Source organism: Bos indicus, chromosome 8 (genome assembly GCF_029378745.1).
Source record: "Bos indicus isolate NIAB-ARS_2022 breed Sahiwal x Tharparkar chromosome 8, NIAB-ARS_B.indTharparkar_mat_pri_1.0, whole genome shotgun sequence".
Classification (NCBI taxonomy): Eukaryota; Metazoa; Chordata; class Mammalia; order Artiodactyla; family Bovidae; genus Bos; species Bos indicus.
Window position 1 is genome coordinate 66,002,419 of NC_091767.1, and position 19,262 is coordinate 66,021,680.

Below are 19,262 nucleotides of genomic sequence, written 5' to 3' on the forward strand. Positions count from 1 at the left end.
ATGGACGGAGAAGCCTGGTAGGCTACAGTCCACGGGGTTGCAAAGAGTTGGACACGACTGAAGATCAAACATGTGTGTGATTAAAGTTTCAGGAGAAAAGATTTGAGATATAATAATTAAAAAGAGGCAGTACTCAAAATAGCTGAGGAATTTCCAGATTGAGGAAATATTAAAATACCAAGCTAAAAGTAAATAAATAAGAGTAAATCCATATCTAGACACCCATGGTGAAATCAAAGAACACTAAAGAGAATGTTTAAAGGAGGAGAAAGGAAAGGAAGACTTTTTAAAGGAAAGACAGCCAGACAGCTGACCTTCCCTGACCAGCCCAGAGCCCAGCCCACAGAGGGTGGAGCATGCCCCTTATAGGGCAGAAGTGAAATATCTGTCAAACTCCCAGTGTTTACCAAGCTGATATTTTAAGAAGTGGGATAAAATTAAGATCTAGACAAACAACACTGGAGAAATTTACCAGCAGCAGACTCCACAAAAGGGATTTTTTTTTTTAAAGCAAGACATATTTTTTTAATCACAGGCCACTAAAAAGGTCTGTAGCATCTGTGAGATTTATTTAAACAGTTGCTAGGAAGAATTTTTTTCTCAGTAAACACAGCAAACCTTAGACAAACTTTTTTGATCGAGTCTTTGACGGTGTTAACATTAACACATGAGACCATTTGCTTCATTGTGATGGTCTCTAAGTTGACTGATTATACCAGCAACTCGTCAACCCATTAACTATTGCAATATTACCACACTTAAGCATTATAAAACTTCATGATCCTGTTTCTGCTATTTTTTGAAATTAAGACTTCAAAAAAAAAAATACCCTCATGTAACCAGGACTATTTTTGACAAAACTAAATAATGTAGAAATCTAAATGTTCTCCTACAGCTTTTAAGATGAAATTACACAAAAGGAATTTTTAAGAATGGTTTTCAGAATGAAAGAAAGTGATATTACAAGGAAGGTTTCAGAAGCAGGAAGAAACATTGAGGAAAAAAATTGTAAACATAGAGGTGGAAAACATGTGCTGATAACATATGACTATATGTTTGAAGCTGAAGCATAAGAAAGCAGTCAGATCCTGTTAACAAAGATAATTGTGGTTTACAAAGGAACTAAAAGACTGCTTAGAAATAAAAATATTGTTGAAATTTAAACTTGTTTTGTAAATATTTATTAGAATTAAATTGCTTAAAGTGTATATATTGAAATGTATGTAACCCTTAAAGAATTATTTCAATTCAGCAGAGGGAAGAAAGAAAAAATGGGATTTTAAAAATTTAGTTAATGCAAAAGAAGATAGAACGTGAGATTGAAAAAGAAGAGAAAGCAACAAGTCTGAGATAAAAATGTGTGAACAATCATGCACAATAAATGTAACAAAAATAACCATTTAGATCCAGATCTCATACTACATCTTGTTTGTACAAGTGGAAATATTGAAAGCAAAGAATTACCAGCTAAATATCACAAAGTCAGTAAATTTTAAAGGTTTTTTAGGTGGACTACGATCACTGTTACTATGTAATGATACTTCTTAATTTCACCAGAGAAAATTAACAATCCTAAACATGTATGCTTCCAATAAAAATGACTAGAAATATATATAGAAAAAATTTGACAGAACTGAAAGAAGAAATTCACAAATCAACCATGATAAGAATATCTGTTTGTAATTGGTAATCAAATGAACAAAAATTAGTAAGAACATGGAATATTTTCAAATTAAATTGATTTGTTGGGAACATAAAATTATAGAACACATAATTTTCTCAACCACTTGTGGTGCATTTCTGCAAACTGATTTTCCCAATGTTCCATAAAGCAAAATTCAAAAACTTTTACTGTGGTTGCTATCCTATGGACAGTTTCTCTGATAGCAATGCAATTAGGTTAGAAATGAATAATAGAAAGCTAAAAAATATATATGAGTTAATTCAAAACCGCAATTGGAAAGATTGGAAACAAGGAAATAAAGATTATATTACTCATAGAAAATATGGTTGTCAGCAAAGAAAACCTAAGACAACAAACAGAAATATTATTGAAATTAATGACAGCTTAGTAAGACTATTTACTAAGTCGTAGAATAACTGAATTCTTATCAAGAATGTGTTATAAGAAAGTCCTATAAAAACCAGTTGCAAAAGCAACAAAATAGTAATGTATCTTGAAATAAAGATAGCAAAAATATGCAAGACTTTGATTAAAAAAGACTTTATAAAACTTTATTATGAAAATCAAGAAGACCTAAATAAATGGAGACATCACACTGCTGCCATGAATAGGAAATCTAAGCATCTCTCCTCCAAATAAATTTCTTGATTCCATTTAATTCCAAACAAATACTAGGTATTTGTTTATTATTTTTAAGTAGTGACAAAATGGCTCTAAAACTTAATTTGGAAAAGAATGGTGCATAAATAGTTAAGACAACTATGAAGATGAAAACAAGGTGGGGATACCAGCCCTGCCAGACATGAAGAAGTCTTAATGATGCCTCAGTAATTAATACAGCATGACTTTGCCAAAGGGGTGAGCCAGTAGAACAGCAAAATCCGATAAAGAGCTTGGAACTTTCAAAGTATGTAATTCTGGATGATGAAAACAGTACTGTCACCAGTCCCTCTTTCTCCCCAATGATTATAACACTTAAAGTTGACACAGTATTTCTCCCCTGCAACTTTCCCAACTCAAAGTTCTTAAAGCTCTGTTATACCTCAAAAATATCTAATGACAAACAGCAAACAGTAAGAATTTCTAAAGCATTAGACTCTGAAAAAAGCAAATTTGGGAATTCTCTTATTGAATGTTTAAAACTGTTGTGAGAAATTTTTGTGCCTAGAAACGCAATCTTTACAAATTTTGGGAAAAATTGAAAAGCAAGAAAAGTGAGATATAATAATAAATTAGGCAGTTTTAAATGAGTCTGGTGACCATAGCATCGCAGAGTCAAGCACCACTGTGCGACTGAGCGTGAACACGAGCTGTTGACCATGGGTTACAATATTTTGCATAAAGCATGAGCAATTGGGAATGATCTATACTAATAAAGGACTTTGAAGTAAGAATTGTTTAACATTTTTTGATTCAGGAAGGTACTTTATGATATTATCTACCTTAATACACACTATTTGCATTATGATTTTTTAAAGATTTTTTTAGGTTTGTGAATGCATTGTCAGTGTTAAAAACAGAACTACAGTATAGCTTTTTCCTATATTAGACAGCGTAGCTTTTAAAAGTTTCCTTAAAATTCAAAGTTTAAAGAACTAATATACTTACATTTTTCCTCTAAGATATCTGCCAAAATAGCAGTCATAGGAATTAAAATATTTATTTGTAATGCTTACTGGAATTTAATACCAGGAATTAATTTGGTGTGCTATTCCTGTGTTTATAACAAAATAGCTTTCCATACTGATCGCCCTGTGATTCAGTGGCACCTTCTAGCTTGTGATCCCAACAAAGTCTGGTATTTTGTGTTTAGGATGAAGCTTGTGTGCTTCTGTCGGCAGCAGTTGCAGGGGCTTCCCCAGATAAAACCATGTGGCTTAATTCAGTCTGATTTTTTGAAGCAATTTGATTTTTAATGTTTGTTTCTTCAATTTTAGGGTGTTTAGTTCCTATTTTTCATATCTTACCACATGCACTGCCAGTCCCTGTGCTCAAATTTTTAAATAAAATAAAAATCTTAATAATTTTTAATTTTCCAACTTACAAGAATATTTTGATGCCTAACAGCACTGGAATGATTAAATATTAAGTTAAGAAGATTTTTTTTTTTTTTTTGCAACAAAGCTGTGAGGTGACCTGGACTATTTTTGATAATGCTTCAACTTGTATAAATACATATATAATTTGGAACAGTTACTATATATATATATGAGTGACTGGTGATTCTGTAATTGTTAAAAATGAAAACTTGCTAGGTTCTACAGAGAACAATAGACAAACCATTTGTCCATAAATTAAAAGTATATATGTAATTGAAATATACAATGAAAAATATGAACAGCTTACAGAAACCTTTCTACTTTGTCCAGAGAGAACACTGGCAATACAAACAGCTTACCAACCAGGTCCTCTGGCTTTTGTTCCAGTCATTAAATTGTATTGAACCACAGATTTTAATATGTCCCCAAATAGTCACTTACATGATGGTATTATTGTTATTTCTATTATTTGTAGCATCCACTAGGTTTCTGGGGGACATTGACAATGGGTTTCCTGTTCACTTCCCCAACACACAGGGCGTGACTAATAGAGGATGTGCAATAAGTGTTGAATGAATGGATGGTGAAAATCATTGGCAAAGCACTTTCCCATGCCTTAGCCCATTTATTAATTTTAAGAATACATTATCTCATATCTTCATCATGGTTTTGAATCAGTATTTTGTTTTGATTTTGTTTTTAAATTTAAGACTTCAACAAATAAGGAAATGCCTCATAACCACAGTAGGAATTTCTGAAACTTTCAGTAAAAAAAAAAAGGCCCAAAAATTGAAAACCTATTTCTTGTCAGTCAGATGGGTTTGGTTTTTTGTCTTTTGCTTTTTTTTTTTTTTTTTTAATCAAGGCAGATTACTCTTGCTTCTGTAAATTTTGCATTCCAGTATGACACACTGGCTGAATTGCAAACAGCAAACAGCTGCTTCAGTTCAGTTCGGTTCAGTCGCTCAGTCGTGTCCGACTCTTTGCGACCCCATGAATCACAGCACGCCAGGCCTCCCTGTCCATCACCATCTCCCGGAGTTCACTCAAACTCACGTCCATCGAGTCGCTGATGCCATCTAGCCATCTCATCCTCTGTCGTCCCCTTCTCCTCCTGCCCCCAATCCCTCCCAGCATCAGAGTCTTTTCCAATGAGTCAACTCTTTGCATGAGGTGGCCAAAGTACTGGAGTTTCAGCTTTAGCATCATTCCTTCCAAAGAAATCCCAGGGCTGATCTCCTTTAGAATGGACTGGTTGGATCTCCTTGCAGTCCAAGGGACTCTCAAGAGTCTTAATTGCATTGAAATGTAATTTCATGTCTGTTCCTATGACCACAATTTTGGACCTGCCTGCTTTCTTCTCTATGGTCCTGTAGATGAACAAAGGTCTCTGGTCCTCAGAAGACCTCATTCAGTACATTAGTATGTTTGTAAGTGTTCAGATGCGCTGTTTGATTTCCCTACTGTTACATGTTTACAAATTTAGCTTAATACCCCTTGAACTGCAATAAAATGCTTTTACTTTTCTGTACATTACTGAGAATGATATTAAGGTGGTTGTGTTTGTTTTCTAGGACCAGCAACACAGTAGTCCTTTCCCATAGGAAGCACCTGCCGGTTACTCAGATTGTGATGAGAGATACAGGGCAACCACATTCTGAAGCGGCTTATTCACTGGGTCCTCTGCTCTGCTCGGGGGACAGTAAGTAGTGGCAAGAGAAACTGCCTTGATCCCTGCTAATGTATTTCAGTGTTTTATGAGAAATCTAGCTACCTGGGTTCATAGAATCACTGTCTATACTGATAATATATACTTCATTAGGAATGTATTAACCTACAAAATAAGTATATATTGCTAATATAATTGAAAAAAAATACTACCTCTGGATTATACATTTTTATATAGCATTTAGGGCTTCCCACATGGCACTAGTGGTAAAAATCTCACCTGCCAATGCAGGAGACGTGGGTTCAATGCTTGGGTTGGAAAGATCCCCTGGAAAAGGGTATGACAACCCACTCCAGTACTCTTGCCTGGAGAATTTTAATCCCGTGGGCAGAGGGGCCTGGAGGCCTAAAGTCCATAGGGTTGCAAAGAGTCGGACATGATTGAAGTGACATAGTACGCAGGCACACATACAGCCTTTACATCATACTCTGCTGAAACACTCATGGAATTATTTGAAATATCATGTAACTTGTTCAGCAAACATCTAATATGTACCTACTAAATATAAGACATTTTGCTGAAGGCTGAGATGCCTGAAATTAGTAAAATAATGAGAAAATGAGAGGACAGAATCCATCAAGTATCAGTTCAATCCAGTTGCTCAGTCGTGTCCGACTCTTTGCGACCAAAGCACGCCAGGCCTCCCTGTCCATTACCAACTCCCAGAGTTTACCCCAAATTCATGTCCATTGAGTCGGTGATGCCATCCAATCATCTCATCCTCTGTCATCCCCTTCTCCTCCTGCCCTCAATCTTTCCCAGCATCAGGGTCTTTTCAAATGAGTCAACTCTTCGCATCAGGTGGCCAAAGTATTGGTGCTTCAGCTTCAGCATCAGTCCTTCCAATGAACACCCAGGACTGTTCTCCTTTAGGATGGACTGGTTTGATCTCCTTGCAGTCCAAGGGACTCTCAAGAGTCTTCTCCAACACCACAGTTCAAAAGCATCAATTCTTTGGCACTCAGCTTTCTTTATAGTCCAACTCTCACATCCATACATGACCACTGGAAAAACCATAGCCTTGACTAGATGGACCGTTGTTGGCAAAGTAATGTCTCTGCTTTTGAATATGCTATCTAGGTTGGTCATAACTTTCCTTCCAAGGAACAAGTGTCTTTTAATTTCATGGCTGCAATCACCATCTGCAGTGATTTTCAAGCCCCCCAAAATAAAGTCTGACATTGTTTCCACTGTTTCCCCAATCTATTTCCCATAAAGTGATGGGACCAGATGCCATGATCTTCGTTTTCTGAATGTTGAGCTTTAAGCCAACTTTTTCACTCTCCTCTTTCACTTTCATCAAGAGGCTTTTTAGTTCCTCTTCATTTTCTGCCATAAGGGTGGTGTCATCTGCATATCTGAGGTGATTGATATTTCTCCCAGCAATCTTGATTCCACCTTGTGCTTCTTCCAACCCAGTGTTTCTCATGATGTACTCTGCATAAAAGTTAAATAAGCAAGGTGACAATATACAGCCTTGACGTACTCCTTTTCCTATTTGGAACCAGTCTGTTGTTCCATGTCCAGTTCTAACTGTTGCTTCTTTACCTGCTTATAGGTTTCTCAAGAGGCAAGTCAGGTGGTCTGGTATACCCATCTCTTTCAGAATTTTCCACAGTTTATTGTGATCCACACAGTCAAAGGCTTTGACATAGTCAATAAAGCAGAAATAGATGTTCTTCTGGAACTCTCTTGCTTTTTCAATGATCCAGCAGATGTTGACAATTTGATCTCTGATTCCTATCTATGCATTAATGCCTTTTGGTAGTTCTGAATATTTACACTAGAAGCCTTGATGCTCTTAATTCCACGTACCCCTCCAACTGCAACTTAATTTCTTTCATATCCCTTACTGCCCCCAAATAACTGAAATATAATAAGAGTTCTATCTTTAATTTCCCTAATTCTAGTCTCCCTTGAATATAAGACAGATGTTGTTCTTCACCACTCCTCAGAAACTGAGGTCAGCAATGAGAACTCGACATTTCTAAGTCCAATTCTTATTCTCTGATAAATATCTGAATTGACCTGTGAGCAACTTTGGAATTCTCCCATGATTCTCTCTTCTTTTAGTCACTTTCTTTACTTGGTGGCCAGCATACCACAAAATTCTGGTTTTTCTTCCCTTCTCTCCCTAACCTTTCTTCATCTCCCCAGTGGGATAATCTTGGGGTTCCCCAAGGCTCTATTCTCTGCCTTCTTTCCTGTCTATTCTCCACTGGTGGTCTTTTCCCATCATCTCATGGCTTTAAATACTGCACAGACAGGATTCATGAAGCAGTTATCTCAAGACTCTGAAAAGCAAACAGTAATAGGGAACAGAAAGCAGAATTCACCATGTACTTACCTCCAATATCTCTTAGCCATGGGATCACAAATGGAGAGAGTTCCAGGAGAAGTCCTCTAGTCCGGATTGGAGGAGGGGACAAGGGGCTTCAGTCAGTGAGTACAGGAATCTCATCCCTCTCCCCTTTATCTCTGTTTTCTGAGGTTCCAGTTCCCAGGAAATCCCATGGCAACAGTGGCAGAAACTGCCTCAAGAGCATGCAAGAGCCAGAGCTCTGAAAAATGAATCTTCTGCTCTGGATAGGACAGCCCTGACTCCCAAACAGTGGCAGACTCATGTTACTTTTGTTTTCTTTCTCTGTTCACCCATCACTTGGCAATGGATATAGGTACAGGAACAGAAGTAAATAGGAAAGCACAATAAAACAGGCTAAATAGAGCCTTAGTTTTCTGGCTGTCTGCATGAAGAGAGAGCCCAGGGAACTGGAAAGTATTGGAAGAGCACAGAGAGGAAAGAGTTCATGAAAGTGATGTTAAAACTTGTTTATGAAGTCCTGGGTTTACCCCCGAGCTACACATGCCTCAAACTGGTCCTAATTATGGACCAAGAAATTGAGAATGAGCGAAGAAGCTACCACCCAGGACTCAGACTGGCTACTGTGTGGTGCAAAGGTGAGGCAGATCTGAAAAGTACTGCAAAAACTTTGAAAACTGGACTGCCATAGGAGCCACGGACCACAGAGGGAAGGTTGAAATGTGTGGGCAGATCATAACCAGGCCAACAGGGCTGAAAAATAAAAATATCAACTTACTCCTTGAATTTAAACAAAGCTCCCAGTTTGTTAACATAATATTGTAAATATCTAGAAAATAATCCAAAATTACTTAACATACAAAGAACCGGAAAAATTGAAGTTTGCATAAGAAAATGTAATCAGTAGATAACCAATAATGCAGAGGTTAAAATTAACTGATAAAGACATTAAAACAACTATTACACAAAAACTGTAAGGAATAATAATAAATGCTTTTGAAACAAATAGAAAAAGAGAATGCTTCAACAAAGAAATAGGCTATATAAAGGAGAGCTAAAAGGAAACTTTAAAACTGAGAAGTATAGCAATGGAACTAAAAGATGCACTGGATGGGCTAAGGAGAAAACTTGAGATGAAACAGCCAAGGGCCTTGAAGATAGATAAATAGAAATTATCCAGTCTAAGCAAGAAAAAGAAAAAAAGACTGAAAAAAATGAATAGGGTCTCAGGGATCTGTGGGTTAATAATAAAAAAAATATATAATATTCATGTAAGTGAATTTCCAGAAGAAGAGAGGAAAAGTGTTGGTCCTGAAAAAATATTTGAAAACATAATGGCTGAAAACTTTCCAAGTTTGGCAAAAGAGAAACTGGGAAGTTGAATGAATCTGAAACAGGATAAACTCAAAGAAATTCACATCTAGATATATATTGTAAGCAAACTAATGAAAACTAAAGACAATGAGAAGAATTTTTTGAAAGCAGCCAGAGAGAATAATAATGTGTTGCCTATAGGAAAACACCAATTCAAATGACAGTAAGTTTCTCATCAGAAATATGGAGGCCAGAAAGAAATGGAAAAATATTTCTATTTTGAAAGTATTGTCAGTTGAGAATTCTGTGTTCAGCAAAAATATCCTTTAGGAATGAAGGTAAAAGTTTTAAATATCTCCAATGAAAGCTCAACATTCAGAAAACGAAGATCATGGCATTTGGTCCCATTACTTCATGGGAAGTAGATGGGGAAACAGTGGAAACAGTGTCAGACTTTATTTTCTGGGGCTCCAAAACCACTGCAGGTGGTGACTGCAGCCATGTAATTAAAAGACGCTTACTCCTTGGAAGGAAAGTTATGACCAACCTAGATGGCATATTCAAAAGCAGAGACATTACTTTGCCAGCAAAGGTCTGTCTAGTCAAGGCTATGGTTTTTCCAGTGGTCATGTATGGATGTGAGAGTTGGACTGTGAAGAAAGCTGAGTGCCGAAGAATTGATGCTTTTGAACTGTAGTGTTGCAGAAGACTCCTGAGAGTCCCTTGGACTGCAAGTAGACCTAACCAGTCCATTCTGAAGGAGATCAGCCCTGGGATTTCTTTGGAAGGAATGATGCTAAAGCTGAAACTCCAGTACTTTGGCCACCTCATGCAAAGAGTTGAGTCATTGGAAAAGACTGTGATGCTGGGAGGGATTGGGGGCAGGAGGAGAAAGGGGCGACAGAGGATGAGATGGCTGGATGGCATCACTGACTCAATGGATGTGAGTTTGAGTGAACTCCGGGAGTTGGTGATGGACAGGGAGGCCTGGCATGCTGTGATTCATGGGATCACAAAGAGTCGGACATGACTGAACAACTGAATGAAAGAAAACTAAAAGCATTCATAGCCGGAAAGAATCCTTTAAAGGAATTTCTAAAGGAAGGTTCTTAGAAAGAAAATGGTATCAGAAGGAAATTTGGAACTTCAGGGATAAAACAATCAGCATCAGAAATGGTAAATACCTGGGTAATTTAATAAGTTATTTTCCTATTGAGTTATTTTAAATGTATCTGAGGACTGAAAGCACAACTCTATTTCACAGGGATTTTATTTTATGTAGATGTAATACAAGTAGCACAACATCAACAGGAGTAGATAAGGGTCAAAATTGTTTCCAGGGTTTTTACAAATCACTTAAAGTGGTTAAAATATAGATTTTAAGCAGACTGAGAAAGTAAGTATATATATTTTAATCCCTAAAAGAACCAATTAAGAATCTGCTACAGGCAAATACAAATAGAATACTGAAAAGTATTTAAATAATCCAAAAGAAGGCAGAAAGGGGGAAACAAAAGAATGAAAATTAGGACAAATAAGAAAAAATAATGAAATGAAGAACTAACATATCAACATTTGTATTTAATGTAAGTGGTCTAAATAAACTCATAAAAGACACTGTTATGACTCAACTGTAAACTGTCTATAAGAAGTTCAATTCAAATATAATGACATAATAAAAGAAAATAGATATACTACACAAACACTGAAGTTTCTATATTAAAAGTTTTACTTGAAAGCAAAGTAAATTAATAGAGATAAAAAAGAACTAGAAGACCTAAGAATCTTAAACATGTGTGCAAATAACTGAGCTTCAAATACATAAAGCAAAATTTGACAGGATGGAAAGGAGAGATAGAGACATGCATAATTATAATTAGAATCTAATACTCCTTTCTCATTAATATATGGAACTAATAGAGGGAAAATTAGCAAGGATACTGAAGGCCTGAATGACACCAGAATCCAACTGACATTTATAGAATACTCTACCAACAGTAGAATGCACATTATTTTCAAATGCACATGAATATTTAACCCAGAAACAGCATATTCTTCTGTGTCATAAAACAAACCTTCAGTTCAATTCAGTCGCTCAGTTGTGTCCCACTCTTTGAGACCCCATGAATCGCAGCACGCCAGGCCTACCTGTCCATCACCATCTCCCGGAGTTCACTCAAACTCACATCCATCAAGTCACTGATGCCATCCAGCCATCTCATCCTCTGTTGTCCCATTTTCCTCCTGCCCCAAATCCCTCCCAGCATTCAGGGTCTTTTCCAATGAGTCAACTCTTTGCATGAGGTGGCCAAAGTACTGGAGTTTCAACTTTAGCATCAGTCCTTCCAAAGAAATCCCAGGGCTGATCTCCTTTAGAATGGACTGGTTGGATCTCCCTGCAGTCCAAAGGACTCTCAAGAGTCTTCTCCAACACCACAGTTCAAAAGCATCAATTCTTTGGCACTCAACCTTCTTCATAGTCCAACTCTCACATCCATACATGACCATTGGAAAAACTATAGCCTTGAGTAGACGGACCTTTGCTGGCAAAGTAATGTCTCTGCTTTTGAATATGCTATCTAGGTTGGTCATAACTTTTCTTCCAAGGAGCAAGCGTCTTTTAATTTCATGGCTGCAGTCACCATCTGCAGTGACTTTGGAGCCCAAAGAAATAAAGTCTGACACTGTTTCCACTGTTTCCACATCTATTTCCCATGAAGTGATGGGATCAAATGCCATGATCTAATTTAAATCACACAAAATGCATTCACTAGTACAATCAAATTAAATTAGAAATAAATAAAAAATAAGAAAATCTCCAAACACTTAGAAATTAAACTTCAGATCCTTAAATAATACCCAAGTCAAGGGCAAGGTCTCAATAGATCTGATAATATATTTTGAACTGAATGAAAATTAAAATACAGACTATCAAAATTTTTAGTATTAAATTTTGTGATAGCAGTGGTCAGCAGGATGTTTGTAGCAATAAGTACTTATATTGTGAAATAAAAAAGATCTCAGTTCAATAATGTAAGCTTTCACCCAAAGAAACTAGAAATAGAAGAGAAAAATAAACCTTAAACCTAAAACAAGCAGAAAGAATAGAAAGACAAGAAAGAAAAGACAAGAATAGAAATCAATTAAATTAAAAGCAGAATATATACTGATCTATAAAAATTAAAAGTGATTCTTTTTATACTCTTTAAAAATACTAGTAAAATAGTTAAGCCTCTAACAAAACTATCCAAGAAATGTTAAACGTTACCAATATGGAAATTGAGTGTTGGGAAAACACTGCAGACACCACTGACATCAAGAGTATAAAAGAGTACACTACAAACAACTGTACAAGTATTAAATCTATTATACAGATGAAGTGGACCAGTTCTTTGAAAACCATTAACAACCAAAACTCAAGATGAATGAGACAACTGGAATAGACCTAATAGTATTAATGGAATTGAATTTGTAATTAAAAACTTTCAAAAAAATTCAGACCAAGCTTGATTCACTGATGAATTCTACCCAAGAAATAATATCGTATCTATAAAATCTCTTTCAGAAAGTAGAAGAGGAAATTCTTTCCAATATTTAAAGCAGAATATTGTTCTGATATTGAAACTAGACAAAGACAGTAAAAAAAAAAAAGTATAACAACTAACAATGTTATTACTAACACAGATGCAAAAAATATTGACAAAACATTAACAAATAACCCAGGGATATATATATTTTTAAATGCACCACCACCAACTGCAGTTTATCCAGGATGCAAGGCTGATTCAGTATTTGGAAGTTGATTAATGTAATCTACCATGTTAACATGGTTAAAGGAAGAAAAATCATGCCAGATGCTTTTTCTGTATCAATTAATAAGAACATTATAATTTAAATTACTAAAAGAACATTAAAAATTATAATTTATATCATAATAGCATTTACAATGAAGTTCTTAGCAAACTAGGTATAAAAGAAAATTCTTCAGCCTAATAAGACAGCATCTATTACCAAAGTATCGTAATTACTGGTAAAAAACTGAATGCTTTTCCCCTCAGGATGCGAACAAGATTAGGATATCCAATCTCACCACTTTTATTCAACAATATTTATCATTGTCTTAGCCGGGGCAATAATGTAAGAAAGAAAATAAGTGCTTAAAGACTGGAAAGCAAGAAAGAAAACTTTATTTGCATATGCACACTTGATTGGTTGGTTGGTTGTTTAGTCACTAAGTTGTATCCAACTCTTCTGTGATTCCATGAACTGTAGCCTGCCAGTTTCCTCTGTCTATGGGATGTTCCCAGAGAAGGCAATGGCACCCCACTCCAGTACTCTTGCCTGAAAAATCCCATGGACGGAGAAGCCTGGTGGGCTGCAGTCCATGGGGTCGCTAAAAGTTGGACACGAGTGAGCGGTTTCACTTTCACTTTTCACTTTCATGCATTGGAGAAGGAAATGGCAACCCACTCCAGTGTTCTTGCCTGGAGAATCCCAGGGATGGGGGAGCCTGGTGGGCTGCTGTCTATTGGGTCGCACAGAGTCAGACATGACTGAAGCGACTTAGCAGCAGCAGCAGCAGCATGGGACGTTCCAGGCAAGCATACTGGAGTGGGTTGCCATTTCCTTCTCTGGGGGATCTTCCCATCTCAGTGATTAAGCATTACAGGCAGATTCTTTGCCACTGAGCCACCAGGGAAGCCTACATATATGATTGCCTACATAGAAAATCTCAAGGAATGTACTACCCAAAACAGAAAAAAACACCTTATTAGGTCTTACAAGTGAGCTCAACAAGATCTCAAGATGCAATGTCAACAACAGTCAGATCAGTTATATATGCTAGCAATGTGAACTGGAAACCAAAATCTGTAAGAGAGTATCATTTTCAGTATCTCCAAAGAACATATAATACTCAAGTGTATGTTTAACAAAAACATGTATAAAATCTGTAAACCAAATAAATGACTAAATACTGAAGAATCAAAAAATCTGAATAAAGGAAGAGATATACTGTGCTCATGGATTGGAAGACTCAACATAAGAAAGATGTCAGTTCCCCCCAAGCTGAACACACTCTTCACCAAAGAGGAAATAAACTGGCAAATAAGTACATGAGATGCCCAACATCATTATCTACTAGGGAAGGGAAATTAAAACCACAATGAAATACTACTTTACATCAATTTGAATTGCTAAGATAAAAAAATATGTATACTAACAATGTAAAATGCTAGTAAAGATATAAAACAACTGTATCTGTTACACACTGATCATGGGAATTAAAAATGGTATGATCACTCTGGAAAACTGTTCAGCAGTAACTTATAAACATATACTTACCCAGGAATCATGCTCCTGGGAATTTCCCCTAGAGAAATAAAAACATATACTCACACAAAAACTTTTCACAAATGTTTGTTCTGGTGGTTGTGCTCAGTTGCCCAGTCATGTCTGCCTCTTTGCAACTCCATGGACTATATAGCCCACCACCAGGCTCTTCTGTCCATGGAATTTTCCAAGCAAGAATACTGGGCTGCCATTTCCTACTCCAGGGTATCTTCCTGATCCAGGAATCGAACCTATGTCTCCTGCATTGGCAGGCAGATTCTTTACCACTGTGCCACGCAAATTTTTAGAGTAGTTCTATTTGTAATTGACCAAATTTGGAAACAACTTTAGTGTTCTTAAATATGGATAAATAAACTATGGCACATTCATGTGATAGAATAACTACAGAGCAGTAAAAAAAGACTAGATGTTGACATGCAACATCTCAAATGAATCTCAAAGGCTTTATGTTATTGCATACTGCTTGACTCCGTTTATATGTTATTTGGGAAAGGTAAAACTGTAATACAGAGACTAGTTCATGACTGCCAGGCTGAGGGGTGGGCAGAGGGTGTGACTATAAAGAAATAGCAAGAGAGAGTTTTTTGGGGGTGATGGACTGTTCTTTATTCTGATTTTGATGATGGTTACACAAATCCATGCATGTGTTAAAATTCATATAACTGTAAAAGCCTGTAAACTTTATATAACCGTAAAACCCTAAAAAGTCAATTTTACTCTATGATAATTTAGTTAAAAAAAGAGAACAACAACAGCAAAAAAAAAAAAAACAGGCCTTTATCGAAGTGATTATCCATCCACTCACTTGCAGCTGTGTCCATATTCTTAATCCTCTAAAGAATCACTATTTAGACATTCATCTCATGGCCACATGTTCAGAAGAACTCCCATAAGAAGGCTTGTATGGATAAATAATGCTTTGAATGGATAAATAATGCATCAAACGGTAAAAATGCTAGAAATATAAAAGGCAATTGTTATTTGTTGTATTTTACTGCTATTGTCATTGTCTTTTTTTTTTCTTTTTGTAAACAGATTCATTTTGGAATTCAGCTTCCTTCAATACTGAGACTTCATACCTTCATTTCCCCACGTTCCGAGGAGAGCTTAGTGCTGACGTGTCTTTCTTTTTTAAAACCACAGCCTCTTCAGGGGTGTTTTTAGAGAACCTGGGAATCACAGACTTCATCAGGCTAGAGCTTCGAGGTGAGTTGTCCACCCTGCACAAAGCCACTGGGGTACTCAGTAATTAACAATAACCTTGGTGGTAACCTAATTCCTAATACACTGACATGCTTCCTTTGTCAATTATATTTCTTCTTAAATACTTAGTGGAAAGTAAAACAGTAATTTCTGAAACACACAACAGTCTGTACAGTTCCTTGTTGTCTTAATTCTATGTGCAAAAAGGGTATTAAACCAAAGTGGTCAAATAACTTCTTACTAAATCACAACATTATGTGATTTAATTGACTAAACACATTGTTTATATATATGTAGACAAAACTTAATGTCTTGCTATCTGAAATTTACCTAGTTCTTTTAAAACTTCATAAAGGTTTAAATCACCTTTAAATAAAATCACTTCTATGTATAAAGTCAGATAAAATATTAGTTTTGCTTCTGTAGGTAAATATCTCTATTGCTTAGGGCTTAGCAGGATGAACAGTAAACTCTGGGGAGAAATACATTAAAATCAGCTTCACCTTCCTCTTTTAAAGATACAGGTTTATTCTCCACCGCAACCCCTCCCCAACCAACTCAGACTGACATCTGTCTGCATCCCTTGTATGTCTTCTTTCATAAGGAGCACGTCATGGTGGTTTTTTCAGATCTACTCAAGACTGAATTTTCCCTCCTGTGAATGAACTCGGGCATCTCTCATATTTTTATTTCCAGCCCCAACAGAAGTAACCTTTTCCTTTGATGTGGGGAATGGGCCCTGTGAGGTCACAGTGCAGTCTCCCACTGCCTTTAATGACAATCGGTGGCACCACGTGAAGGCAGACCGGAACATTAAAGAAGCGTCCCTCCAAGTGGGTCAGCACCCTCGCAAGACCCAACCTGCCTCAGCTGATGGGCATGCCCGCTTGCAGCTCAACAGCCAGCTTTTCGTGGGTGAGTGCTGCTGGCGGCTTCTAACTGTACTGTGCTCTGAGTGCAAAGACACACCAAGAGGAGATCGCAGCTACCACAGTAGTGATGATAACAGCTGCCACGACTACTATAGGCACTGGTGGGAGAAGGAGATACTGAATAAAATCCTCTTTAACTCTCTCCTCCCACTGTGTCCATAAGTTCGTTCTCTACGTCGCGTCTCCATTCTTTCCCTCAGATAGGTTCATCAACACTATTTTTCTAGATTCAATACATATGCATTAATATGCGATACTTGTTTGAGCCCAGCCTGGTGCTCTGTGATTCTGTGATTACCTAGAGAGGTGGGATGAGGGGTGGGAGGGAGTCTTAAGAGCGAGGGGAAATACACACACACACACACACACACACACACACACACACACATATATGAGTGAAGTGAGTGAGTGAAGTCACTCAGTCGTGTCCAACTCTTTGTGACCCCATTGACTGCAGCCTAACCAGGTTCCTCTATCCATGGGATTTTTCCAGGCAAGAATACTGGAGTGGGTTGCATTTCCTTCTCCAGGAGATCTTCCTGACCCAGGGATTGAACCCAGGTCTCCCGCATTGTAGGCAGACACTCTACCGTCTGAGCCACCAGGGAAGATATATGTATATATATATAATTACAACTGATTCACACTGTCGTGCAGCAGAAATCAACACAACGTTATAAAGAAATTATCCTCCAATTAAAAGGTAAATTAAAAATAAAAAGTGTTATGAACTGAAAAGGAACTTTGAGACTGCAACTCAATGCAGGCAACTCCGTAAAGTACAGTTCTGATGTTAGCTCTGGGTAAATTACATCCAGGGGATGATGAGCCAGAGGCATTCACAGTGGCATCTTGTGCCATGGAAAGGGATCCTGGGGGAATCTGAAGGGGCAAAGCTAAAAATAGAATCTGACTACCAGTGAGAGGACGCATGGCCCAGTCCTAGGATTTTTCTGCCCCCATGGAGATCTCATGATCACCTGCATCAGCAAAAGACACTTCCAGTTTTCATATCAGGTGAAGGCAAGGGTAAAGGTTGGTAGGGAAATATCTGGCTGGGATGCTTTCCTTGTGAGTAGGCTAAAGATCAGTCATCCAAAAAGAGGGGGGCGGGATGGGGTTGCAGGGCTAAGATGGAGCCAATAAAGAAAAAAGAGCCAGTGAGGTTCAGCCACACAGACACTGTGTACCAAGAACTCATTTAATATGAGTATCTCTGCCATAGATTATGTGACTCAATGGCTCAGTCATGTCCGATTCTTTACAACCCCATGGACTGTAACCCACCAGGCTCCTCTGTCCATGGATTCTCCAGGCAAGAATACTGGAGTGGGTTGCCATTTTCTACTCCAAGGGATCTTTCTGACCCAGAAACTGAACTCACATCTCTTGCATTTTCTGCAATGACAAGTGGATTCTTTACCACTGGGCCACAGATTATTATACCCAATTTACAGATGAGATCATGGAGGGTCAGAGAGATCAAGGGACTTGATCACAGAAACCCAACTGGAAGGGAAATCCAAACCCCCTGTTGGACTGATTCCCAGGCTTGCACTCAATATCATAGATGATTTATGTTTGTTTCAGTTAACTCTGTTTATTTAAAAAATTAGCATTTTTCTATCCATTTCTCTCATTTCACTTTTTAGTGAAGTTAGAGAATCAGACTTGTAATTGGGACAAAATCCTCCAATGTCCCCCCAAAATCAGACGGTAAGAGGCCAGTCCGACAGAAGCAGCCTCATGTGACTCTGCACAGCAGTATTTAATCCAGCCCAGCGCGGTTCCTCTCCACCCTGCTCCCTCTCTGCTGCTCTCATTGCAAGCTTCATGTTTAGAACCAGAGTGGACTCATTATTCTGCTGTCCCTTCTTTAAAGATAAACACTCTGGGTAGTGGAAGTCTTCCCTCTAATTTACTTGCTTAGTCTTTATTATTGTTTGTTTTTCCCAAAGGGAGGAATAAGTTTTGCTACATTGCTTTTTAGACAACTCTATTCTAATTTGGAAACTAAGCAGATTAACGAAGTAGCTCTCACTTGGTCTGATCTCACGTATTTTAAAGTAAATAAGGACACAGTCCAATTAAAAATTGATGTAAATCACAAATTAGCACGGAGTCTGCTTTGCCAGAATTTACCTACTACAATGTTCAGGAACAGATGCTATTGAATGAATTTGTGTGTGTGTGTGTGTGTGTGTATGTGTGTGTGTGTTTGTGTGTGTGTGTGTGAATGTGTGGTGTAGCCCATAGCACCATTAAACTCAGCTTCAAGCACAGTTAGTTCTCACTGAGTCGAGGAGGCTTCCCTGAAAGTTATCAAACTGTGAATCAAACGAAACAGTTCTATTTTCTGATTTAAATTCTGAGGATTAATTAACAGAACTTCTAGGAACAAAGTTTGAATGGAAACCTACCTAGAGCTAGTGTTTTCATTATGGCAATGTTTCTAAATCCTGAGGTGTTGGTTGAAAATTCAGTGAATCAGGATCTTTGGGAATAAATCCAAAATCTGTTTTTAGCAGGCACTTCAGATGACTCCTGTGCTCCCATATTTATTATGTTCACATGATAAATGATATAAAAATAAGGAGATATATATTATTTGCTTGATGTTATACCACCTAACCTCAGAGCTTCCAGGATGGAGTGTGAAAGGCCTGAGGTCCTCGATTTGGCTTTACCT

General features: G+C 37.4%; 1 protein-coding gene across 2 annotated transcripts in view; it reads left to right on the forward strand.

Moving 5' to 3' along the window:
• LOC109562531 (contactin-associated protein-like 3) overlaps nt 1–19,262 on the forward strand; it is a 235,445-nt gene that overhangs the window by 185,301 nt on the left and 30,882 nt on the right. For both annotated transcript variants that reach the window (XM_070794848.1, XM_070794849.1), the window contains exons 15-17: nt 5,298–5,425; nt 15,474–15,644; nt 16,338–16,556. In XM_070794848.1, the coding sequence (XP_070650949.1) occupies nt 5,298–5,425; nt 15,474–15,644; nt 16,338–16,556 (518 nt within the window). The remainder of the gene's footprint in view (nt 1–5,297; nt 5,426–15,473; nt 15,645–16,337; nt 16,557–19,262) is intronic.